This window comes from Manis javanica, chromosome 1, assembly GCF_040802235.1.
Source record: "Manis javanica isolate MJ-LG chromosome 1, MJ_LKY, whole genome shotgun sequence".
In the NCBI taxonomy this organism is placed as follows: domain Eukaryota; kingdom Metazoa; phylum Chordata; class Mammalia; order Pholidota; family Manidae; genus Manis; species Manis javanica.
Window position 1 is genome coordinate 156,214,433 of NC_133156.1, and position 27,391 is coordinate 156,241,823.

Genomic DNA, 27,391 nt, shown 5'->3' on the forward strand with positions numbered 1-27,391 from the left:
AACACCAGCTTGTGCCTTCCTAGTCTTACGGTGTTTACTGGAGAAGTGGAAGTACATGTGCATTAACTTTCTATGAAATTCATTTTCTTTAGGAAGTCATTGAGATCTTGGTCTACAGTAGCTTTTGAGGCAGAACATAAAGTGAGAATAAATAAATGGAGATTTGGCATTTACCAGTTTTACTCTTTATAAAATTTTGTTTACCCTTGTATTGTAAGGTACAGATGTGTTTGTTGTTGTAATTATCTTTGAAGCCAGCAACCCAGAGACACTATTTAACAAACAAAAGTCTTGGGAGCATCTGTAACATTCACATTAACAAACAAACAGAAACACCTAATTTGTGTGCTTCTCAAGTAGAATCAGACTTTTAGATTGGAAGGAACCTATGCAGTTTGTTTCCTTTGTAGGATGTGAATGAAACTCAGGACAGTGCTTTGCTCCTTGTAATTACAAAATGGAATTTTTGAGTTTTACTTTCTGAATTGAATTTGAGATTTTTTTCAGTTATATCTTAGGGGCTAAATTTGTCTCAGCTGTGTAAGTTAAGAAGCTTTAGGTAACTTTAAAAAATGTAAACATACTCCCCCATTCCTACTGATTATCCTAAGACACCGCAGAGATGGTTAAAAGCTAAAGCTCTCTCATCCTTTGTCAGGGGCCTGGGAACGGAAGCTGGAGGGGCTGCAGCTGCTGAGGCACCTGGAGCATCGCTTCCCCACTTGGACCATCACCATATATCACTTCGGCTTCACTTCGTATTTGTACGAGTTCTTCCTTTACTGGCAAAATAAAAACTTTTCAAAATGCTGAAATATTCTTCTTCTTAAGAATATTCTTTTTCTAAATTATTTTACTGTAAACATTCTCAATGTATTAGTTATAGGTGTTTTAATAGAATTTGAGAATTAGTAATTGGAAATTGTGCTATAAAAAGGTATTAGATATATTAAAATCTATATTTGTATTTGCACTGTAAAATGTACTGTATTTTTCTCTCTTTATAAAAGTTTTTTCTTTTGTATGAAGACACCAGTCTTAATCCACTGTCAGTGGGACATGAGCTTGATTTTCTCACAAGTGGTAATTGGTCTGTTCCTATGCATTTCTACTGCACCCCTCTGCCAAAGGACTCTACTCATTCTCTGTATCTGACTTGAACAGATTCACATTTTGTAGATACCAATTTAAGGTGTAAATTTATTGAGTTTGCAATTCATAATACATGCTAGTTATAAAAGTAGAACAGAAAAGGGAGTGGCTTCATCTTGGGGAAGTAGACATCCTGTAGGAAAGGCTTCCAAGATGCTTTTAGCATGCATGTGACTTCTCAGCAGGTTTTGGAAGTGAGAATGATGCTCTTGCAGTGATTAAAGTATGTTAAGAGATCTCAAATAACATAAACACAAGCAACTCCAAATAGGTTAGTATTTCTGGATCTTAGGAATGGGGATCACTCAGCAATAAGAAATAAAGCTACCCTGCCAAGAAACTGGGACTCAGGAACCATTGAAAGCGAAATGACTTGGTCTTATTTATGCTCTTGGAGTGATTTACTGAGATGGTAGTTAGAAAGACCACCTCCTCACTTGTTTGGAAAAATAGATTTGAAGGTGAGAGGATGGAATCTAGTTAAGACATAGTAGAAGAGGTAAAAGTTGATAAACACCTGAACAAGGACAATAGCAGTTGGCATAATAATGATGAGACACATTTGAATGACTTTTAGGATGACTCCTAGATGCTAGCTTGGTGCCTTTCACTGACTTGCATAGTATTAGATTATGGTTTAGGCAAGATGTTAGGTGAGTTAGGTTTTAGACATACTGAATCTGTGATAAGTGGGTATCAAGGTGAAATGTCCAGTAGGGATTTAAGTTTATAGTCTGCACCTCGAAACCATACAGTGATACCTGAGTTAAAGATATGTTGTGATTTGTCAATATATATGAGCCACATACTGTCATAAGATACAAATCTATGGAAGAGGATTAGATTGCCAGAAAAAAATATATAGACTGACAAATTGAAAAAACCTTGGAGAGTGATAATACTCTATCTAAAAGGTAATCCTGTTCTTCAAAGAAAGGATTCTGAGCACTGGGTAGAGAAGTTGAGAAGAAACAAAATGAGAATAACGTCAAAAGAATATGGTCATTAGTGTCTCACCACAAAAATACAAAGTTGGGGAAATGCTGAATGCATTAGAGAGTGGTTATTGGTGAGGATGGGGATGGTGTCCTTCTTAGATTACAGGGAGGAAGGTAAAAATGTGGGAACAGTGAATATAAACTGCTTGCCTTATAAGCCTGGCTGTGAAGGGAAAGCAGGAAACAGGGCTGAAGTTATACCAGGATTAAGGAGATGACACTTTGGGATAAACCTGAAGCTATGTTTAGGCTTAAGACAGAACATGAGGAGAGGACACAGAAGCAAGAGGTGGGGAGTAAGAGTCACTGAAGAATCTAAGGGTGACTTTGTTGCACCACTTCAGTGGGCTGAGAAAAGAAGTACAGGCAACCATTTGCCTTAACATATTGCAAACACTGTATTTATATTGCAGGTTTATAAATATGGAACTTTATTGCTTTTACAGTATTGACAGTGCTATTCAAGGAATAGCCATCTAGTTATTCTTCACCTTCAGATACTGGAACCTTTACAAGAAAGAGAAAATGTCAACAGTGGAGCATATCAGGAGACAATCGAGAGATGCACATACCCACATAAATACAAAAAAGTAAGAATTTATTCTGTGTGATATCTATATTATTGAAATGCATAAGATTTAGTATTATGGACCTTTGAATTCAACTACATTATTACTAAAGCAACAGATGCATATGATTTTTAAAAGTTCGAAAGTTTAAAAATATATATTCTGAAGTTTCTTACCCTGATGACCCAAGCTTTTCTTCCCAGAAGAAAAATCATAGTTAAGGGTTTCTTACATAATCTAGGTATTTTTAGGCATTAATAATGTACATATGTACATATTTTCCCTTCCACTTTTAAAAATGACAAAGAGGATGATAAGCACACCGTTTTTGTGCATTATGATTTCATTCTGGAGCAGCACCCACATGCCACCCATATTTTTTAATAACTTAAACTGTATTTTAACTGGCCACTTATTTTGACATTTAACCTACATTTCTTACATTGTACCCTCAATTTATAGTATTATTTATAGAAGTTGTGCAATAGATATGTTATATAGATTTCTTTCAACAAACAACCATGCTATGCAAACTAATACTAAGAAAGTGAAAAATCACTGTATTTTTCATCTGTTTTCTAAGAATATTAAAGAGGTATTACCACTAAATTTAAGTCCTTTCAGTTGTCTAAGCTAAAGACTATGTCATCGGATTAATTTATTTGGAGATTATTTGAAAATTCCTTAGTGAAGGCTATGTGTTATGATAGGACATAAATAGAGTTTATAATCATTCTAACAGTGTATTAAAAATAGTAGTTTTCCAAGTAATTAATTAGTTACATTTAATTTTCCTTTTGATGTTGCTTATTTAAGTCTTAAAATAACTTAGTTGAAAATAGTCACTTAACTCATCCATTAACTCATCACAGTTATACCTGGGAGATAAGTTGTGGCTGAATGTGTAGTTTTGTTTTGCACCATCTGTCAAATAAACACAGACTTTACTCAGTTGTTCAATAATGTCATCCTACTAACATGGTGACACCCGATCGGCTCTCACAGAGGGACCTGCCCCACCAACAAGCCGGTGAAGCACCGACTCAGGAAGCCACCGAGCAGCAGTGCACCATCTGCCTGTGTACTTTAGAGGAAGGGGAAGACTAGACATGAAGAGGTAACTAGACATGAATTATCTAAAATCCATTGTTACAACTGTACATGAGATTTTATGTGAAAGTAGACTAGAAGTCACATAAAAATCACTCCTGGCATATCCTGTTACCAATCTCTGATGTGTAGAGAGTTGCCTTCCCATAGTGAGTGAAAGAAAAAGATTTAAGTCTCTGTATTGCTACCAGTGGGTTGGGGTGGGAAATATACTTGGGCAGGGAAATTTTGTGGTCAAATTGTCTTCTCTAAATCTTGCAGAAAGGAGAACTTGACAGGCTTTGGAGGCAGAGACTGTTAAATTAATGTATTCTCCAAAGCTGAAAGAGGGGGATCTCAATTAACTCCACGCAGTGTTTGATAGCATCTTTTCATAAATTGATTTTGTTCTAAAATGTCCTCTTACTTCTTGAGACTATTCAATTTTTACAACTTTGCAATTTAGAAAATGTTATGCTGACCCAATATTAATTTTAGGTATTTTCTTTTTATAATCTCTTCATTATTTTGCACCTGTTCTGTTTTTATCCAAAGTAACATAATCCCATGTGAAAAAGGTTTTATAACATATGTAACAGAACCGAATGCCAACTCTGTTGCCCTAATTCATAAGGGTGACTTTATCATATGTCTTCACTTGGCTGAGAGAGAAAAAAATTATAAACATTTGTCCGCCATACCACATATAGGCTATTTGAACACTGTATTGCCAGTGGAATTTATAAATATGGAAGCTAACTTTTCTTACAGTAGTGGTAATATTGTTCAAAGAGTAATTGGAGCATCTCTTTTTAGCAGGAACTAGGAGGTCTAAAAATGTGTGACAGCTCTTAGCAGTGGATTAGAAATGGATACTTGTATCACACTCTTCACTTAGATTTATCCTGTATTGTCTCGATGCTTTATTTCTCAATTGCTAAGTGATGATTTAGTGTAGGATACCAAAGTAAATATCTCCTTTCAAGCTACTTTCTTTCCCATTAATTACTTTTCATTGAGATTTAATTGGCACATATTAGTTTCAAGTGTACATGATTTGATATTGCAAATATATTACAAAATGGATTAAGCTGTTTTTAAAAAAGAGTGCCATAGTATTCAGTGGCTATAACAATTACCCATAAAAGCCTTATTAACCTTCAATCAATCTGTACTTTATAAAGATCCTCTACATAGAAAATAATATTGCATATAAGATTTCTTAATTAGTGTGACTAGAACTCATGCTAGAATGAGTTCTGATATTTTTGAGAGATACATTTCTTAAAATGTTTCACAAATGCACTTGATAGTGAAAAAATATATTTTTGCAATTTGAGGTAACAGGGACATACTGCCAACTCAGCAGATTGGCAGCTCATGTATAGACACAAAACTGGAATAACTGCCAGTGTAGGTTTTAAAATCCTTGAGGTTTTACATGATTTAGTTCCATAGCTGAAACAGTTAGTCACCTTGGGTATTTATACCTTATTTTGCCCAGTGTTGATTTTATATAGGTGTAACTGTCATTAGAGAGGCCTCGAGGTTGCTTAACGTTTTTACAGATAAAAGAGATGTCTGGTAACTTTGAAACACTCCTCAATTATTACAGGTATACCACGCTCAGTTGTCGTAAGATTAATTTTGTGCTTTTTGTTGTTTTTGCCTATAATAGATGTCTTCCCTGTATGCACATTTTCCATCAAGTGTGCATTGACCAGTGGCTGGCTACAACTACGACATGCCCCTTATGCAGAGGGGACATTGAAGCCCAGCTGCCACGTGAAAATTAACACCACGGTTCGGAACTGTTGCCCTCCCTCTCCTTCCCACCCTCCTGGTACATAATCCTATCAAGAACAAAAAAACAACAATAGGAAAGATCCAAGTAATACCAGAGCTCACTAAAGAGGAGTTAGTCACTCTTTGAAGACTCCACAATGACTATTAGGAGTTTAAGGCTTCAAGAACAAGCACTTTAATCTGTAGAGCTGAATAACACATTTGACTACTGAGACAGCACATTAAAAATTTCACTATTTATTTCTTAGAGCTACATTTACACACGTAAGACCTGATTATAGTCAAACAAATGCTACATGAAAGCGTGCATGTACCTGCCTGTGTCTGAATGCGTGCGTGGGAGAACACACGTGTGAAACTCTGCTTATTCCTTCAGACATCCAGTGATGAAACTGTGATACCTCTTATCCCTCCACACCCCTCAAAGGAATGTGGAATCAACCCAAGCATACACATCAGGTTCACGTGGGGTGGGGAGGTAGGTTGTTCTTTGCTAATACAGAATCAAGACCTCCGAAAGGGAAGGTGGAGGTCTCTGCACTGTTACAAAGTCCACAGGTAGGGATGAGAACTCCTGCTCTGGAGGCCTGGGGTCTCCACTTGCCTCACTGGCAGGTGATGCCTCCTGGGCATCTCAACACATCCGGTTCAACTTGTAAAGGTCAATTCCTCCAACACAGCCTCCTTGATCCTGGCTCCCCTAAGCTGGGCACTCTCTCTCCTGTTCTAGAATTCGACACTGAGCAGTCCCTTGGAAAATCCATGGCCGTGATTCATGGTAATTATCATTTTGTTAAAGCATAAGCTGCGGTTCTTTGGAGTTCCTCACTAGGGCCAAGCGATTCTCCATACACATGCTGCACAAACCCACATACACACAATAACAGGCAAGGCTGCACAGCCCCATTTCCCTGTGCCGAGACCCAACACCACTATGTGCACCCCCATCAGCAGCTCGCTCTACTTCTCCTCCTTTTGCCCCACCCAAAGCATACTGGAAGGCAGACAAGGGAAAAGCGATCTCATAGGAATCACCTCACCTCCTCTTTTCTCGTAGGTCATCCACAAAGCTTAGTACCTTAACCAGAAATTACTAGCAAATTACTTCAACAGTCCTTACAATTGGTTGTGACACACTGAGTCACAAAACTGATATTAAGAACTGTTGACTGAACTAGTTACTGAATGCATAAAGGCGGTGTTGGAAAAGGAGAAAGCAGACTAACAAACGATCGTCCTTTGGAAAGCACAAATAAACTGTTTCATAATCTTTAAAGTCTACATTACTGTATTTTATGGCAAAAATTACATATTAATAGGACTATTAGGAATTTAAGGATTCACAAAAGCTTTAAGACAAAGGTCTAACTAAAAATAGATTATTATACATCATCTACTACATCAACAAAAAGGACAAAAACCACATGATCATCTCCACAGATTAGTTGATGTTCCCCAGACGGGGAAGAGTGGCACATGTTCAGTGACGCTAATCATTTGTAGCCATGTGTAAGATTCACTTCAGCACACTAAAAGGCCCAGGCCTATGTGCTGTCTTTCCTCCTTCAGATCTGACGAGGTGATTTTGCAAACTGAGCAACTAACTTAGCACGCAGACCCAGCTGTAGACGACATGGTAAAAAGCAGGAAGTACTGCATCTTAAAGATAAGATTGCATTTTAACACCCAGAAAATTCAAAAGGCAGGATTCCTTAACAAATAGACAATACCTCAGCCCACCTTGGGGGCTGGGCGGGCAGCCTTTTGATATTATCCCAGACCAAGGCACCAGTGTCCCAGAGAGAAATCAAGGCAGGAAATTCATTACTTTAAGTTATCTTTAACATTCAGGGACCACTTAAGAAGTCCACACCCCAAAGTTTTCTTCATGTTCTCGAAAAATCCTCAACTGCGTATAAAACCCCCAGACAATGCACCACCACAGACTCTCTTGTCCCCTCCTGGCGTGAGCCGGGAGCTCTGTCCTTTCACTTTATCTCTAAATAAAAGCCTGTACCTTGCTCTCCTGTCTTGACTGTTTGTGGAGCTCATTCTTCGTCTTCGTGAACAAGAACCCCGGCATCACTAAGAGGGACCCTCTATCCTGTTCTTACGACTAGACAAAAAGAGCAAACCTTAAGTAAAGTGATGGGAGCAGGGCTGTCTCCCAGGAGCCATTCGGAACACCACATCCCTTTCCACTCCTTTCAAGAATGTCTTACAAGTTCACAACTGTGGGGCAAGAAACAAAATAACCAAAATTAGTATGACAAAAGCAGAGGATTGAACCCAAACAGCTGCTACTACAGCAAGGGGAAAACCAACCAACCACCATCACAAAATCTCTGTCCACACTTTTAAATCCATTTTATGAGTCCAACACAGAGGCGGATCAGCCATGTGAAGATGGGTTTTCTATTATCTGATGTAAAGGAGTGCAGAGAGCATTAAGAGTCAGGAAAAAGAACTAATAAAACTTAGCTAAACCTTAACAGCAGACCATTCCGGAATAGTAAGAGATTCAATGTCTAAACTTAGAGAGAGACCAGATCAAAGGAAGAGAGAGCGAGAGGCCAGCCAAGGGCTATTTGAATCCTAGTTTACTAAATCCCCATGGTTTACAACCCTGATATCCACCCTGGCAGGGCCCTTGCTTATTTTTATACTGCTTCTCACTTTAGGTCCCTGTATCTTAAACCGGCTAATAGCCTTTGTTAGGGAAAGAGTGAGTGCTGTTCAGGTGCTAATGCTGAGACCGCAGTATCATTCACTCACACGGCAGGAAGAAACAAACATTCCATGATTGGAATGGTCAAAGGAAAGTGGGGAAATGTAGAATCTAATTAGTAAGATTAGTAAATTAGCATAAGCATAGCCATCTTAGAAACCTAGAAACCATTTTCTGAGAGTGTGACTCAGAGGAAAAAAAAAAAAAAAAAAAAAAAACCCTGGGCCTGGGTAAGGCCTTGAAAAACAAGTTAATCATGAGCACCGGGTGGTGGGCAGCTGTGACCCTTGGTCAGCTAACCTTGGTCAGTTAATCTTACATACCAAGCTTATCGTGCAGAACCTCCCTAACCATTGAGGAGTAGTCTTACCCTGCCCTTGCTTAACCCCAGGATATATGTCTTGCAAGAATAATGTATAGTTATAGAAAATTGCTATGAGTTAACTGCTTTGAAATTGCTATATAAACCCTTGGCTCTGAGTGCTCGGGGTCCTTGTTGAGACCCGCTGCATCGGGCTGACTTGGACCCCAGCTAGCTGGCTGAATAAAGACTTTGCTTGAATTTACATCTCTATGCCTGTGTAGTTTGTTCTCTGGGGAAGCCTCGGAAGCCTGGACCCTAACACTGAAACATTATAATACAGCTCCACTGTCTGGCTTTATCTTAAAGGGGAAGTCCCCAGCAACAATCTATTTCAATAAAGCCACATGGTTTGCAGCAACTGCTTCTCTTTGTCCGTCAACCGGTCAGGAGAGAGCCCCTTTCAGAGGCGGAAGAGAGCAGGGAGCTCAAGTCAGTGCCTCCCTCCCTCCCCACACTGTCAGCCAGGCCGACCAGCCACACCCCATATCAGAGGAGCTGCAGAAATGGCTGTTCCCTCATAAAGTTTCCACTCTTCCAGAATGTTCCAGCCCCACCTAATGTCCTGCCTGAATGTCTGGCTTACTGTTTCACAGAACCAACCCAATATAGAAAGGAAACAAAATCCAAAGAAAGGATGCACACAGATAGCTAAGTCCTCCCCAGGTGCTCTTCTAAAGGACGTGGAAAGAACTGACAGGATCAGTCTAGGACTTCAGCTTTGAGTTGATATTCTGGGTATCATTCAACTGTTATTTCCTGAGTGCCCAGTCAGAACAAAGCACTCTCATTGCACACCCAGTTAAGTCGGTACAAGGGTTCTGAGATGATTACGTTTCACCAGTGCACAGACAGCAATATGGAGTTAAGGCCTCTGTCCACAAACAGGGAACAATTGCTCCTTATTGATTTACATGTTCAGAAAAAGGATATGCCAATATGCAAAAGATTTGTAGCCTCTGCTATGCCTGGAACGTTGCCAGAAAACTCAGGAAAGAATACATCCGCGCACACACAGAGAGCAGCAAGACGTACTATGCAAATGTAAGGTCACCAAGAGGCCGCCTCACTACAAACATTTCCCACCCTCGTAACCGACCTTTTCCCCACCATCTCCCTCTTTCCTCTTCCACAGAAGACTGCAAACTTTTGTTTTCCACGACTTTAAATCATTGTTGTAACAAGCAATTTATGGAAGGAAGAGCAAAGAAATGTACTGTTCTTCACTCCCAATTTTCCTCTACACATCAGTCAACAGAAGAAAAACAGTAACACACACAGGAAGCTGCTCCCTGAGGTCATCCCCGAATCCCCGCTGAGCCAGCACAGCTCCAGGGCTGTGAGTGGAAGGGCTGCAGGGCCACTATCAATAAGCCACAAGGAAAATCAGAATAAAGCTAGTTTGTCATGATACCATTTTCTTACTTCCATTATGACTCACTGTGGACATACTGCACTGATTCTTTGGTAACTCTACTCAAACTTGCTTTTGAAAGACTTTTTTTGCCTAAAAGAGTAAATGCTCAGAGGGTAGGAGAGAAGAGAAAGTATGTGATGGCATAGTGGCAGATAAGTTAGGAACAGGTGCTCCAGGAAATGAGAAGTGTTTCAAAGCAGATCAGAGTCTAGAATGTTTGCAAAGGTATGGAGTTTATGTGAAAACAGGACCATTCCTGTCCACACTGTACAGGTTTTTCTTCCAGGCATCTGTGGTGACAGCTGTTCTAGAAATACATGATAAACCTGTTGTCTTCCTTCCTGGTTATCATCACTTATAATAGTGTGGAAAGACCCATGAGAAGATGGCTGAGGATACAGATGCCCCAGGGGAAGCTGAGACCAGAGGGCTGGGAGTCTAGAGGAAGGGGCCCCATGAGCTAGCTCAAGGAGGGAGGTGGGGTAAGGGAAGAGGCACTGAGTGGGGCTCGGACCACCCCAAGTACACCTGTGACAGGGAAGAACCATCCGCAATATTTAAAAGGTCTGGACAAGTAGTGACTCTCTACCATCTTACTACACTGATGGATAGTGATTGCAATGGGGTGTGTGAGGGGGACTTGATTATATGGGTGAATGTTGAAATCACAATGCTGCTCATGCAAAATATTCATAAGATTGTATATCAATATACCTTAATAAAAAATTTCAAATAACCACTTAAAAAAAAAGTTCTGGAGAAACAAGGAACATTATTTTGTGAACTTTCAAGTAGTGTTGTTAACTAGAATCACCGTGCTATACACTAGATCTCTAAAACTTACTCATCTTGTAACTGACAGTTTGTACCCTTTGACCAACATCTCCCCACTCCTTCCACCTTCCAGTCCCTAGAAATGAGCATTCTGTGTCTATGAGTTTGTTTTTTTTGGAGCCCACAAGGTATTTGCCTTTCTCTGAGTTATTTCCCTCTGCACAATGCCCTCCTGATCCATCCATGTTGTCACAAATGGCAGCATTTGCTTCCTTCTCATGGCTGAAGAATATTCCATTACACACACACACACACACACATTTACCCATTCAAGGGACATTATTTTTTTTTTGAGAGGGCATCTCTCATATTTATTGATCAAATGGTTGTTAACAACAATAAAATTCTGTATAGGGGGGTCAATGCTCAATGCACAATCATTAATCCATCTCAAGCCTAGTTCTCATCAGTCTTCAATCTTCTGAAGCATAACGAACAAGTTCTTACATGGTGAACGAATTCTTACATAGTGAATAAGTTCTTACATGGTGAACAGTACAAGGGCAGTCATCACAGAAACTTTCGGTTTGATCACGCATTATTAACTATAAACAATCAGGTCAAATATGAATATTCATTTGATTTTTATACTTGATTTATATGTGGATCCCACATTTCTCCCTTTATTATTATTATTATTTTTATTTTTAATAAAATGCTGAAGTGGTAGGTAGATGCAAGATAAAGGTAGAAAACATAGTTTAGTGTTGTAAGAGAGCAATTGTGGATGATCATGTGTGTGCCTGTATACTATGTGCTAATCCGAGCTAGACAAGGGCAATAAAACATCCACAGGTGCAGAAGCTTTCTCTCAAAACAGGGGGGGAGGGGGTGAGGTTCTAAGCTTCACCACTGTTGTTCCCCGATTTCTCACCTGATGGCCCCCCTGCGACTGTGCCTGTCTTAGGTTGTTCCTCCCTTGAGGAATCTTACCCGTCTCTGGCTAACCAGTCATCTTCCGGGGCCATACAGGGAAATGTAAAGTTGGTAAGTGACAAAGAAGCCATATTGTTTGAAAAGGTTAGCTTTTTACTTCTTTGCAGATTTATGCCCTGTGGCTTCTATGCCCAGCACTTGTCTCGAGGTGTCTTTACCACCTGGAGGAATTATGATACTCGGTAAATTCGATATGAGGCACGAATTCTACTTAAGGATTGTAATTAGGAAGGAAGAAGAAAAGCTATAGAGGTACCATATGGAAGAAAACATGGGAGGATTGATTATTTCTTTGACATATCTTCTTGTAGAGTACCTTAAGTATGTATAGGTTTTAAACTACTAACTAACTTGCGCACACATATTAACATAATAGGCATATGGTGACATAAACAAAGCAAATCTATAATTACCATCCATCTCCAGTGAAGCCAAGAAAACCATTTAGGCACCCTAGGCATTTGTGAAAATTAGTCTATGATATGATGGATACTGTCCAACTGTACTTGAACAGTCTGAGAAAAATCAGACAAATTAAAGCAACCCATTTCTGGGATCTGTTCACATCCCATATGTTCTTTTAACTGTAGATAGTCTATAGTCGTAAGATTTTGGAGCGCTACAACTTGCACCCTCCCAACTCCTGATTGAGTTCCAACAGTACAGATCCGGTCAAATTCGTTGTCTCACTGTATGCACATGCCAGCCTAGACATCTCCCTCCTCATTCCTATGGCAAGTCCAGGAAACAGTGGGGTGGACACAGCCACAATCGCAGCATCGCCCAGATCCCTGTGGAGGCTTTTTGATGATCATCCCCCGGCACAAGTCCTCCAGAGAGTGCTGATGCCGGAAGCTCCTCCTCATATCGTATCTTAGTTCATTTTCTGGGTAGCCAAGCTAGGCCTTGATCTTCTGCATAGAAACAAACACACCCTTTGCACACACTTTGACATGCCCTCTATACCACTGTGTAGAACTCATTGGAGGTCAGCACACAGCAACTGCTTTTTTTTTTTTTTTTTTTATTAAGAGAAAGGAATATTATCAGAAAAGAGTACCTCCATAGCTGATCATCTGACACCCTTTAAGTGATCAACATTAAGGATATTTAAAGCATGCTTTGATCTTTAATTTACCAATTGTTTTATCCTATCAAGGAGTAATCCCCCTTTTCTTTCTTTCTTTTTTTTTAATCTTTAATCTACACTTACATGAAGAATACTATGTTTACTATGCTCTCCCCTATATCAGGTCACCCCTAAAAACCACATTACGGTCACTGTCCATCAGCATAGCAAAATGTAGAATCACTACTTATCCTCTCGTGTTGTACAACCCACCCTCCCCTTTCTCCCTCCCCCCCTATGCATGCTAATCTTAATACCATCCTTCTCCTTCCCCCCCCTTATCCCTCCCTGCCCACCCATCCTCCCCAGTTCCTTTCCCTTTGGTACCTGTTAGTCCATTTTGGGGTTCTGTAATTCCGCTGCTGTTTTGTTCCTTCAGTTTTTCCATTGTTCTTATACCCCTCAGATGAGTGAAATCATTTGGTATTTCTCTTTCTCCGCTTGGCTTATTTCACTGAGCATAATACTCTCCAAATCCATCCATGTTGCTGCAAATGGTAGGATTTTTCCTCTTCTTATGGCTGAGTAGTATTCCATTGTGTATATGTACTACATCTTCTTTATCCATTCATCTACCGATAGACATTTAGGTTGCTTCCAATTCTTGGCTATTGTAAATAGTGCTGCGATAAACATAGGGGTGCATCTGTCTTTCTCAAACTTGATTGCTGCGTTCTTAGGGTAAATTCCTAGGAGTGGAATTCCTGGGTCAAATGGTAGGTCTGTTTTGAGCATTTTGATGAACCTCCATACTCCTTTCCACAATGGTTGAACTAATTTACATTCCCACCAGCTGTGTAGGAGGGTTCCCCTCTCTCCAGAGCCTCGCCAACATTTGTTGTTGTTTGTCTTTTGGATGGCAGCCATCCTTACTGGTGTGAGATGATACCTCATTGTAGTTTTAATTTGCATTTCTCTGATAATTAGCGATGTGGAGCATCTTTTCATGTGTCTGTTGACCATCTGTATTTCTTTTTTAGAGAACTGTTCAGTTCCTCTGCCCATTTTTTAATTGGGTTATTTGTTTTTTGTTTGTTGAGGCATGTGAGCTCTTTATATATTCTGGATGTCAAGCCTTTATCAGATCTGTCATTTTAAAATATATTCTCCCATACTGTAGGGTTCCTTTTTGTTCTATTGATGGTGTGTTTCGCTGTACAGAAGCTTTTCAGCTTAATGTAGTCCCACTTGCTCATTTTTGCTGTTGTTTTCCTTGCCTGGGGAGATATGTTCAAGAAGAGGTCACTCATGTTTATGTCTAAGAGGTTTTTGCCTATGTTTTTTTCCAAGAGTTTAATGGTTTCATGACTTACATTCAGGTCTTTGATCCATTTTGAGTTTACCTTTGTATATGGGGTTAGACAATGGTCCCGTTTCATTCTCCTACAAATAGCTGTCCAGTTTTGCCAGCACGATCTGTTGAAGAGACTGTCATTTCGCCATTGTATGTCCATGGCTCCTTTATCAAATATTAATTGACCATATATGTTTGGGTTAATTTCTGGAGTCTCTAATCTGTTCCACTGGTCTGTGGCTCTGTTCTTGTGCCAGTACCAAATTGTCTTGATTACTATGGCTTTGTAGTAGAGCTTGAAGTTGGGGAGTGAGATCCCCCCTACTTTATTCTTCTTTCGCAGGATTGCTTTGGCTATTTGGGGTCTTTGGTGTTTCCATATGAATTTTTGAATTATTTGTTCCAATTCATTGAAGAATGTTGCTGGTAATTTGATAGGGATTGCATCAAATCTGTATATTGCTTTAGGCAGGATGGCCATTTTGACGATATTAATTCTTCCTAGCCATGAACAGGGGATGAGTTTGCATTTGTTAGTGTCCCCTTTAATTTCTCTTAAGAGTGACTTATAGTTTTCAGAGTATAAGTCTTTCACTTCTTTGGTTAGGTTTATTCCTAGGTATTTTATTCTTTTTGATGTAATTGTGAATGGAATTGTTTTCCTGATTTCTCTTTCTATTGGTTTATTGTTAGTGTATAGGAAAGCTACAGATTTCTGTGTGTTAATTTTGTATCCTGCAACTTTGCTGTATTCCGATATCAGTTCTAGTAGTTTCAGAGTGGAGTCTTTAGGGTTTTTTATGTACAGTATCATATCATCTGCAAATAGTGACAGCTTAACTTCTTCTTTACCAATCTGGATTCCTTGTATTTCTTTGTTTTGTCTAATTGCCATGGCTAGGACCTCCAGTACTATGTTAAATAACAGTGGGGAGAGTGGGCATCCCTGTCTGGTTCCCGATCTCAGAGGAAATGCTTTCAGCTTCTTGCTGTGGGTTTATCATATATGGCCTTTATTATGTTGAGGTACTTGCCCTCTATTCCCATTTTGCTGAGAGTTTTTATCATGAATGGATGTTGAATTTTGTCAAATGCTTTTTCAGCATCTATGGAGATGATCATGTGGTTTTTGTCTTTCTTTTTGTTGATGTGGTGGATGATGTTGATGGATTTTCAAATGTTGTACCATCCTTGCATCCCTGGGATGAATTCAAGGGACATTATTTTTAAGGCATTTTGAAATCTGGATTATTTAACACAAAGAACCTGTTCAAGTAGAAAATCACCAAGTGTAAGAACATGAATGAACCTCTTCCGGGGCTCCAGAGGTGTGTGTCCCACCCGCCCAGCTCTCTGACAGAGGAGGAGCATAAGGGGCCTACAGCGTCCATCACTAACTCCGGAAACACCGGGGCTGGAACATCAGTGTCCCTCAGGGCTAGAAGTGGCCTCGAAGCCCACCCCGTCCCAGGCCCCGGGTGTGGGCATCCCCAGGGCCCATCCTGGCTCCTCTCCCCACAGTCCTCCCTGGGGGTGCTCCGTGGTTCCCCACAGGAACACTGGGCAGAACTTAAAATGGTATATTTGTTAATGAAAACAGATAAAAATGGAGACTGTTTTATTCATTAACTATTTGCTAATGGCCAGGCATATGTGAGAGGCTCCATATTACATATTTTACAATTTAATTAATGCCTCTTTGTCCCAACAGTCAATAGCCCTACAAGGGCAGCAGCCACGTGTACATTGCATGTTTGTAAATCCAACCCCTGACATCGATCTAGACATAATAGGCACTTAATAAACATGGGATGAATTCATATTGTTCAACCCCCTTACTTCAGAGTGGAGCATACTGTGCCTCTAAACAATTAGATGCTATGGGCAAAGTCATACCCCAGATGATGACATGCCCCAGAGTAAGACCAGTGCTTCCTGAGGAATAACGCTGATGGTAAAGGCTTATCAGACACTGCTTGGGGGAAAGCAACTTTAAGGGAGGTATGATTTGGATTAAAGCGCCCTGGGATTGGACAAAGAGCACTACATTCAAAGCCCAGGCCTGTGTCTCTGCAGTGGACATCTATGAATAGCCTCAGAGCTCCTTTCCTCCTAACAAAGAGCCTCGCTGGCATTGCACTTCTGAAGAAGCTAACCTCACTCTGCAGCATCAGTACACACCCCAGGGTCACACCCAGCAGGGGAGTCCACAACGAGTCTACAATGACCAGTGCAGAGTCAACCAACAGACTCACCCAGGTCGGCCTTAGTGAATGTCAAGAACTCTGCTTCTGATGTTGTCTGATGGCCCTTCCACAGTCGCTGTAGCACTCATTCATGAGATTTAGAACTCCCTAACACCAGCATGAATCTCTGGATCAAACAATACCTGAACCCCATTCCATGGCTGGATTTCTCAGTTACAAGAACCACTAAATTCCTTTTATTATTTAAGCCTGTCTAGGGGTTTTTGTTCGCTTGCAGCCAAAACAAAATCCTAGTATGTACTAGACATCTAACACTGGAAAAGTAAAAATGGTGATAACTTTCACTTCAAAAGGACATCTTGTAGATCAATGAAGGACAAGAAAGGGCCTAAAACAACGTCTGGCACTTAACCAGCCCTAAGTATTCTTTACTTCTATGGAAGGCTCCATCACCAAGTTCCTTTAAATAGCCTTTTCACCCAATACACTAAAGAAATGATTTACAAATGACCTTCCACTTAGCAAAGCAGCAAGAGCAGCCAAAAATAAAGGCATAAAAAGGTTAAATGTCATTGATAACTGAAGCTCAATGCAAAATGGAAACAAACATCAATTAAGTTATAATAAACATCTACATAATGTTTACAAGCACACAGAGTCACAGACTTTATTATACATATACCCAAGTATAAACAAAAATGTAATACAATGAAAATCTAATTCTTACAAAACAAGAAGGCATTCGCTGCATAAAGGGGACCGTCATCAGCTGTGCTGCGTTTGGCTCCCTCCCTGCCCACCTCCCAGCACGCACAGTACACACGGAGGGACCAGGGCAAATAAGGTTCCTGTCAAGTGGGCTGACCCTAAGACCGGGGTGCTAAGTAGAGGGGGTTCCCTAGGTGAGCAGGACAAGCCAGAAAAAGGAGGTAAAGACGCGTCCTTGCAAGAACCATCCAGAGGCAAAGCCAGACAAGCCAGGTTGCCTCAATTTCACGGGGCACAGTCCAGGCCGGACACGGGAGAAAGAGCCAAGGAAGTCAGAGGTCAGAAAGAACAGTGGGGAAGGAAGAGTGAAACTCAGCCAAGACAGTAGCCAATATCAGCAATAGTCACTACTTACTACGCACAACACCATTAAGACCTTTACTTGTGTTATGGATCTCATTTAATTCTCACAAAAACCTTTGCAGCTATTATTCTCCCTATTTTTAAACGTACGGAAAAATTTCATCATACACAGTAGTAAAGAGAGCAGTTCATGCAACGTTATCTGTAACGGCTAACTATAAAAGTAATCTCTCTATGGCAACTCTTGATTTATCGGTACTTCCTCTACCTGCTTCCCACCACTGTTCTCACCCTCAGCACCAAGAAATCACCGGCAAGACATGTCAGCAAGCTCAGGCAAAAATTTGAGTCAACTTCATAGTTTTGACTTCGTAAGCTTATGGACTGGTTTCTAAAGCATGTGAATCTCCCTTCCCCTGGTAGGAATAGGCTCCATCTCTGCTCTGTCATCAGCAGTGACCCCAGAAAACACCAGTGAGACAGCACAGTTGTGCTGCCATGTCAGTCCCTCCCTGCCTCTGACCCGCAGACAAGGGAGGAGACGCGATGAGGTAGTGGAGACCTGAAAGGACCAGCCAGGGGACTCGAGGCGTAACAGTGCAAGAGTGGTGCTGAGAGGGCACCTCTCATATTTATTGATCAAATGGTTGTTAACAACAATAAAATTCTGTATAGGGGACTGAATACACAATCATTAATCAACTCCAAGCCTAACTCTCAACAGTCTCCAGTCTGCTGAAGCATAAACAAGTTCTTACATAGGGAACAAGTTCTTACATGGTGAACAATGCAAGGGCAGTCATATCACAGAAACTGTTTCAGTTTTGATTACGCATCATGAACTATAAACTATCAAGTCAGATATGATTATTCATTTGATTTTTATACTTGATTTATATGTGAATCCCACACTGCCACATCTGAAAACATGAGGGAAAGATCTCCAAATCCCACCCCTTCTCCATAAATTTCATTAGGGACATACCTTTGCCTCTTGGCACACTAATGCTGCCTGAATTCCTTGGTGATTTTCCTCATGAGTATCTTAACTTTGTCTTTCCAACCAGATAATGCACTCCAACCATTTAAATCCACTGTCTAAACCTCTTCAGGATCAAATCCAAACTACTGCCCATAGGCAGAAAGGCCCGCCATATCTGGCACTCACATATCTCCCTAGTTTGTCACCACTCCTAACACCCCAAGGACATGGAAGATCTTCATGTTCTAATGTACAGCTCCAGCTGTCTGCAAGTATTCGCCAACCTCTTACCCTTTGACTGAAATGTCCTGCCAGGGTCCCCATGCAGCCTGGCTATGGCTAACATTCCTTTCCTTACCTTCACAGAGCCTTTTGTGATAATCTATCCCGTCCCAAGACTGGGCTGGTAACCATGCCTCTGTAGTCCCATAATGCCTTGTACATCTCTTTCTGCATACCTACCGCACTGTTTATACTGACTGGTCCTTAGGTCTCCCACTGCCCATTTTATGCAGTACTCCTTGAGCATTTACTCATTTTTTAATCCCTTTTTTTTTGCATTTAATGGAAACCCAGGACACAGTGAGTTCATCTGGACTGAGTCCAACTAAGAGTATTTATGCATATATGCACAAGGAGCTGGAGATCTAGTAGCTAAGTAAAAATATACTTTTGCTCATTTTTTTAGTCTCCCATGCCTCACAAAGGGCCCAGAACATAATAGGCCTTCAGATGATGTTTATTGAACAAAACAAGGCAATGGAAGGGTAAGAAGACAGCCAGATGGATAGTAGGGAGCACACCTTCCACTTTGTAAAGTCTCTCCCGAGGGCTAGGGCTGGTAGATGCTTAGGTGTCTGAATGACCCACCCAGGTAATAAGCCCCTTGGGTCAGCTGCCCACCATGCACCGCAACTCCTTCCAGCTCTCCTAATCCTTCTCTCCTCTTCCACTAATCCTAGTGCTCACTTACCGGAGAGACAAGCATGTGGTCACCCTGCCCGCGCCCTTCACGGTGATGCTGACTTAATCATCCCTTCCATCAGGCCCTTGTCTGACCCTGTCCGCACACTCCTACTCTCTGGAGCACCCCACTCCCGCTCAAGATGCACTATCTCCACAATCAGGAGACCTAGCCTTTTCTGGGCCTAGGCCCACTCAGCCATGAATTTGTTAGGAATGCCACATCACCGCCATGAGGACTGTTCAAAGCACTGAGCATCAAGGTACCAATCCCACCCACCACCCAATCCTGGCACATGAATCATGTAACATTCTACATGTTTAAGAACAAAACCGCTTTGAGAAACTCCATCTCACTATTAGCACTGCCTTGGAGCTTGTCTACTTGTACTGACTCAGGTGTGTCCTGGGGCTGGGGGGTGGGGAGCAGCCATGAGAGAGAGGGAGTCATCAGATCTTTCCCTGCAGTCAAGTTACAGTTTCTGCTTTGAGGTAAGCCTTAAAGTTTAGATTCCACTCGTATTCTCTTTATCATCCTAAATCCCTCACCAGATGTAAGCTACAAGATACTGTACTTTAAGTTCTATTATCATTTTAGGTTCCTCTGAAAAATAAAGATGTTTTATTATGATAATCAGCAGGTTATAAAGCACTCATCCTCTCTCCAGAGTAAATCAAATTAGATATATCTTCCCCCAGATATTTTTATTAAGGCCTTTCATTTGTTCTAGCAGTTGTAACAATTTTTCAGAGTGACAGTCCTGGGTTTATTGATTCACAAATGGCCCAGGTATGTCAAGTTAGGGTTATTTTTCTTCACATAGAAAGGGGTTCAAGGGAAGATTTAACCTTCTAATTTACAGGTAGCACCAACCTTTTTTTGGCCTTTTAGGAAGTATACATGGAACCCTGGGATGCAAAAATCAGCTAACACCCCAAATCTAAAATCAAGGAGGAAGGACATTCTAAGGGCCCCTTTCAAGCTGACATGCCAGGACATAATTTATTTCTGCATGTATATGTCCCTGAAAAGACTTTCCATTCCAAAAATTTGCAATAATTTATGACTTCCACTGTAACACAGGAGCAGAGTTGTTGTGACAAGAGAAAGTGGGTTAGACAATTTAGCAGGCTCCTGAACACCATCAAAAGAAAAGTACCCTGATTAAATTGTCTCAAGCAGGCTCAGAGTAAGAACCGACTGAGCAACTCAGTAAATCACTTCTTCCCTTGAGGGTCAGTTTCCTTATCCATGAAATGGGATTGTTCTAAGCAACCAATGAGATAATCTTTTAAACAAAGATCTTTTAGAAACTTTTTGCAAATTTTTCTGGCATTACACCACCTGAGAAGCTGAGCACCTCTGGGTAAAATGTTTCAACCTGGAGTTTATATAAGCACAGTGAGATGAGCCCCTAGCTCCTGAATACCCAGGAGATCTTAGTCCTAGAGGTGAAGGTATTCTTAAATACTACTTATTTAGAAAGCACCCTTTTAGATAGAACTACAATTACAGCACCTATTCTCGGAAACAGGTAAGTCAGGAAAGCATTCCACAAAGCCTCCACAAAGCCCAGGCAGAGCACAGCCATAGATTCCCTCACTCCCATAACATAAGTCAGCGACGCCACTGAGACATGGCCACACTGTTGGGCTGACGGCAGGATTACCACCTGCTCAGATGGCCCACAGAGGAGAGACAGAACCAGTGTGTCGTTGTATGCACTGACAGCCTTTCACTGCAAGCAGGCAAAACTACAAAATGTAATTCAAAAATCCATCAACATCATCCACTACATCAACAAAAAGGACAAAAACCACATGATCATCTCCATAGATGCTGAAAAAGCATACGACAAAATTCAACATCCATTCATGATAAACGCTCTCTACAAAATGGGTATAGAGGGCAAGTACCTCAACATAATAAAGGCCATATATGACAAACTTACAGCCAACATCATACTGAACAGCAAGAAGCTGAAAGCTTTTCCTCTAAGACGGGGAACAAGACAGGGATGCCAACTCTCCCGACTGTTATTCAACACAGTACTGGAGGTCCTAGCCATGGCAATCAGACAAAACAAAGAAATACAAGGCATCCAGACTGGTAAAGAAGAAGTCAAACTGTCACTATTTCCAGATGACATGATATTGTACATAAAAAACCCTAAAGACTCCACTCCAAAACTACTAGAACTAATATCTGAATTCAGCAAAAGTTGCAGGATACAAACTTAACACACAGAAATCTGTTGCTTTCCTATACACTAATGATGAACTAGCAGAAAGAGAAACCAGGAAAACAATTCCATTCACAATTGCACCAAAAAGAATAAAATACCTAGAAATAAACCTAACCAAGGAAGTGAAAGACCTACTATACCCTGAAAACTACAAGACACTCTGAAGAGAAATTAAAGAGGACACTAACAAATGGATCCTTATCCCATGCTCTTGGCTAGGAAGAATTAATATTGCCAAAATGACCATGCTGCCCAAAGCAATCTACAGAATGTTGCCCAAGCCAGGATCCAAACACTGTAGTCTAATATATTCACCTACTCTGTCTTCTGTCCCTTGCTTCTTAGGGTGTTTGAATCATTTATTAAGTCAATTTAAACAGCTTAATTTGGTCTGTGGGTCTGTTTATGTCTTCTAGGACACTATCTTTGGAGGCCACAATAGCATCAAGATAATTTCAGACCAACACAATTACAGGAAATGATTTGGTAAATTCTCCTATACCTACATAACAAATTATCTACTTAAACTACATTTACACAGTTTGAAATAACATAAGCATTGTTAATATTAATTGAAAAACAAAATATAAATATGAACAGAATGTAATTAAAAATATCCAAATTTTATTGAAGGAAAAGCTTTCTTCATAGATGTATGTATATACTTAACAAAATGCATTAAAACGTTACCAAGTTATCTCCAAGGTAAATATATACACATGATCTTTAAATTTTTTAATATTTTTCATATGTGTTACTTTTGAAATCTGGAAAAATCATAAACTCAAATATGCACAGAGAAGTTCAAGATTCAAGATGGCGGCGTGAGAGGTGAGACGGGTAACTCCTCCCAAAACCACAAATAGCAGAAAAATGTAGTTAATTCCTCCAACTAACCCTTAAACAGCAACAGGAAAGAAGGCTGCACCGGACTGCACGCCGACGTCACGAACAGAGCGGACCTCACCCAACAGGGAAACGAAGGAAGGCCTTGATCCGGCGGGACTCGAGCCCTTCCCCCGACCCAGCTCACTGGTGGGGGGAAGAGAAACGGGGCGGGGAAGGGGGTGGAGGCCTGGGACAGCTGTACACCCGGCCCCGGGGCTCTGCTTTGCGAGCAGAAACCTACCTTGCGCGGTGCTCTGGAGGATGGGCAGCGCGGACAGGCGGAGTCCTTGAGAGACTTGACATTCCGGCCGTTTGTGGAGGACGGGATCCCCACCCGGCCGCTCTGGCTCCAGGGAAAGGCAGGCGGTCCGACAGGCTTCCTTGCAGCGAGAGGGCTGCTGAAGAGGCGGGGTTCGCGCCGAGCTTGCTGCGCGAGGGAGGGGAGAGCTGGACGGGCTTGTCTGTGCCCGGTCTACCACAGCAGGTTGCGAACTTAGAGGAGCTTCAGGCGCTCCATCCCCCTGGCTGCCTGCTCAGCTCCGAGGCCCCCCACTGTGACACGCTGCCTGCAGCGCCTCCCTCCCAGCCAGCCGGCACAGGTTCCCAAACCGGCACTCACTGTGCTGGCGTCAGGCCAGCCAGAGGGAGGCCCCGCCCACCACAACTAGAGTTGCGGAGCACAGAGGCTTACACCTGTGTGCTCCGCCCACTGGCTCTGACACTGGAGTCTGGCAACGCAGACGGGCTGTGAACACTACCAAGGTTCAGGGACCTGGTTTGTCTGTCAAATTCTTGGGGGTTATCTGGTCGGGTAAAACCAAAGTTATACAAGAAGCAGTTATAGATAAAGTCCAGGTCTTTCCTACCCCTACAACTGTAGCATTGCTACAGGAGTTTTTGGGTCTTCTCAGCTACTGGAGGGTGTTTATCCTGCACTTGGCACAAATTCTGAAGCCCTTATACCGGTTGGTACGAAAGGGCGCCAGGGTGGGACTGGGATGAGATGTTCATCTGTCTTTATTATAGCAAAACGGGCAGTCAAGGCCGTTCAGGCCTTGAGTGTGATACACCCATCAAAGCCCTGTGAGTTGGATGTTCATGTGACTGAAGATGGTTATTGCTGGGGTCTCTGGCAGCAGCTTGAATGAACTCACCAACCTACTGGATTCTGGTCACAGCTCTGGAAAGGGGCAGAGGTATGATGCACTTTGACAGAAAAACAATTGGCTGCCGTGTATCACGCCTTACTGGCTACAGAACCCATCACTGGAATGGCCCCGATAAAGGTAATAACCACCTATCCCATCTTGGCATGGGTACGAGACTGGACCCAAAAGCCAAGGAGGGTGTGGCACAGATGCCCACACTGGCCAAGTAAGGTGCTTACCTACAGCAGCATAGTGCCCTCTTTAGTAGCCCCTTGAGTGAAGAACTCCAACACTTACTGGGGATGGTAACATACACAGGTGAAAAGCAGGAAGAACTTGTTTTTGAACCATTAGTGGGCAGCCCCAATAATGGAGGGCCATAGCTTTCCAGCCTAAGACTGAGACAATATGGATGGAAGATGGTGAGGGGAAGAGCAGGCAATGGGCATAGTTGCAGGCCGTGTGGCTTGTGATCAGCCAGGAGCCCTCCCCTATAGTTGTCTACGCTGACAGCTGGGCTATCACAGCTTGACCCTGTGGCTACCAACCTGGTACCATGCCAACTAGCTGGTTGGTCACCAACCCCTTTGGGGGCAAGAATTGTGGCAAGATTTATGGGCCTGTGGTTAGACTTAAATAATTACAGTATACCATGTGACAGGTCATTTGCCACTGACATCCCCAGGAAATGATGAAGCAGATAAATTGGCCCAGATATGTTGGTTAGAAGGAAGGCCTGCCTCTGTTGTAGCCTAATGGTTACATCAGTATTTGTTGCATGTGAGGCAAAAGACAATGTGGGCTGTAGCCCATCAGTGGGGCTTGCCTTTGACCTTTGAAGAAGTTAGTAGAGCCTGGCAGGAGTGTGTCCTTTGCTCCAAAAGGGACTTACACTCAGTTCCACAGCAACATGGGGCAATAGCTAAGGGGCCTATACCCCTTGTCAGGTGGCAGATAGACTATTGGGCCTCTACCTGTGTCAGAAGGTATCGGTATACCATGACTTGTGTGGACACAGCTACTGGACTTCTGGTTTCTTTTCCTACCCATTGTGCAGACCAGCAGACAAACAAAAGAGGCCTGGAACATCTTTGCCGCCTATGGCCGACCACAGGTAATTGAGAGTGATCGGGGCACCCATTTTACTGGACATACACTGCAAGAATGGGTGCGATAGCTGGGAATCAAATGGAAGTTTCATGTACCATACAATCCTATTGCAGCAGGCATGATAGAGAGGCACAATGGCCTGTTAAAATCGGACTAAAGTCAGATACCAATAGTCTGCGGGGATGATCAGTCTGCTTGTGGACTGTGCTAAGGCATTTGAATGAGAGACCCCGAAAGGGAGCCCTGAGCCCCGTAGACATGTTAACACATATGGCTGCCTCCCCTATGTAACTGCAAGTACAAACCAAGGTAGAATCACTGAAGCCAAGGTTCGGTCATCAGAATAATATCTTGCTGCCAGGACCACCTGCACTGAACCCCAGAGACTCCACTGAGTGGACGTGGCCTTGGTCCTTTCGACACATGGACCAGCAATGGCTGGCTCTCCTGGCACCTTGGGGACAAGGCCAGGAAGTTGGCCTCCTGTGTATGCCTGAAATAACAGCAGAGTGGCCCCCAAAGGTTACAGTAGTATATCCTGAACAGCCAAAAGGCAGGAGCATCTTACTGGGGAATTTCATCATTGTGGCCAGTGCATGCACCTCCAGTAGCACTATATATAGACCCTTCAGTAACCCCCATAGGGAAAGGAGTAAAAGTATGGTATACTAGACCTGGAAAGGACCCCCTTCCTGCTACAGTCTTATCACAGGACCACTCTCTTATATGCATCCTACCTGATGGACAAGATTTGCCTATGTTGGTGTCATTAAAACATGTGTCTTATAGCCCCTAAGGTCTTTGTGGATTGGGAATTTTCTCTGATTTGAGGATTATTATAAATTTTTTTAGGAACCTCCTCTGGCTTGAGGATTATTATAATTTTTGTTCCTTCATCAAAATCTTGTATCTTAATTTTTGTTATTACCTCTAAGTTGTTATCCTGTTGCTGTTGTGGAATCTGGTTACAATGCTCCAGCTTTCTCGCACAGGGACCATGGCAGAAGATTGAAAGTGTGTAGATTGTAAGGCAAGAATCCTGGAGGGGTGGAGTGTGGGAAAGTTGGGGTTTCTATGGCCAGGATCCTCACTGAACTTAAACCACCTGATGATATAACTGGCCTGTTGCTAGGCTACCGCTTCCACACCTTTAGGCAATAAGCTATTATTGCACTATATAGAGAGCGTGGCCCAGTGCTCTGGGCGGAGGCAGAGATGCTAGTGCTCGACCTACTGCCAGGAGAACAAACTGGGTAATAAACCCTTTCACCCCAAGAATGTTTGCTGTCATTTTCTTTGGTCACATTGAATCCATAGCGATCTTGCCTGGGGCTGAAATCCATTGGCAAGACACCACCCAACAGCACCCCCACCAAGCCCCTGGGGTGACCCTGGCTTCCATTGTTGGATGAAGGTGTGTCTGGGCTGACCTAGCATCCACAGCAGCCAGTTTTCCAAATCCTGTCAGTGCCTGTTTACCAGCTACTTAAATCCCAAAGTGTGTATCAGCAAACACGTTCCTCCCAGTCACGTTGCCTTCTTGCTGTGTTGTTTTTCTCGGTGTTTATGACTCCAAGCGGTCCATGTTCAGAAGGGCAGGTGTGTGTGTGTGTGTGTGTGTGCATGTGAGCGTGTGTGCACTCACGTGCAGGTGGACAGCTTCACTGAAGAGCTGGATGGGCCAATGCTCAGGGCTGGTCATCATGTTTCCCAATAATGAAAGTAATACCTGATCTGCTGCAGTGTGGGTGTGGCCGGGCATCAGCCACACATCTGACCTGGGACTCCTCGGTTCTTTATGCTACAGGGCTTCTTACCTGAGCTGCATCACAGTGTATGTGGAATGGGTGTTTTCACCCTGTCACGTCTTTCTGTTTACCTCTGTAATGGATAGAAGTGGCTGGTCTGTCCTCTTCTTTAGAGTTTTGCATATATATATATATATATATATATATATACACACACACACACACATATATATATATACACCATATATATATATATATGTATATATATATTTGGTACCAAAAGGAGTATTCCTTGTTGTGGTTACACTCAAAATTCTGACCTAAAGGGCTTGGGGTCTGGAGGTCTCATGAGGGGTCTGGGGGAGGGCCAGTGCCAATCACTAGCTTGATTTGTTTTTTAATTAAAAAAAATAAACAGCCAACTCATCCAATGTTTGCCACTTCTGCTGACTTTAAACTATGGCTCCTTGCTTTCTGAAAAGAGAACAAAAGTGGGTATATGTTAAAGTGGGAAACTTAAGATCCCTGTTGAAACAGGAAAGCTGCCCAGCCCCCATATTCAATCAGGAGCAACCAGCTGAAGGAGCTGCTTCCTCCAGAAAGCCCACAACGGTTTGCAGGAAAGGGGTGGGAGGCAGGGAGAGGTAGCATCTAGATGACCAGATTTTTGCTCATGTGAATCTAAGGATTCTGTGGATTTTCTCATATTTTTGGA

General features: G+C 42.1%; 2 protein-coding genes across 4 annotated transcripts in view; one reads left to right on the plus strand and one right to left on the minus strand.

Moving 5' to 3' along the window:
• The window catches only part of LOC140849928 (E3 ubiquitin-protein ligase Arkadia-like), a 33,762-nt gene extending 26,019 nt beyond the window's left edge, over positions 1 to 7,743 (plus strand). For all 3 annotated transcript variants that reach the window (XR_012132343.1, XR_012132339.1, XM_073238932.1), the window contains one exon: positions 659 to 7,743. The gene's annotated coding sequence lies outside the window, so the exon portion shown is untranslated. The remainder of the gene's footprint in view (positions 1 to 658) is intronic.
• Positions 1 to 26,633, minus strand: part of LOC140844008 (uncharacterized) — a 106,979-nt gene extending 80,346 nt beyond the window's left edge. The window contains exons 1-2 of the mRNA XM_073214885.1: positions 26,574 to 26,633; positions 22,912 to 23,142 (exon numbers count right to left, since the gene is read on the minus strand). Of these exons, the coding sequence (XP_073070986.1) occupies positions 22,912 to 23,142; positions 26,574 to 26,633 (291 nt within the window). The remainder of the gene's footprint in view (positions 1 to 22,911; positions 23,143 to 26,573) is intronic.
• Positions 26,634 to 27,391: the final 758 nt, after the last annotated feature.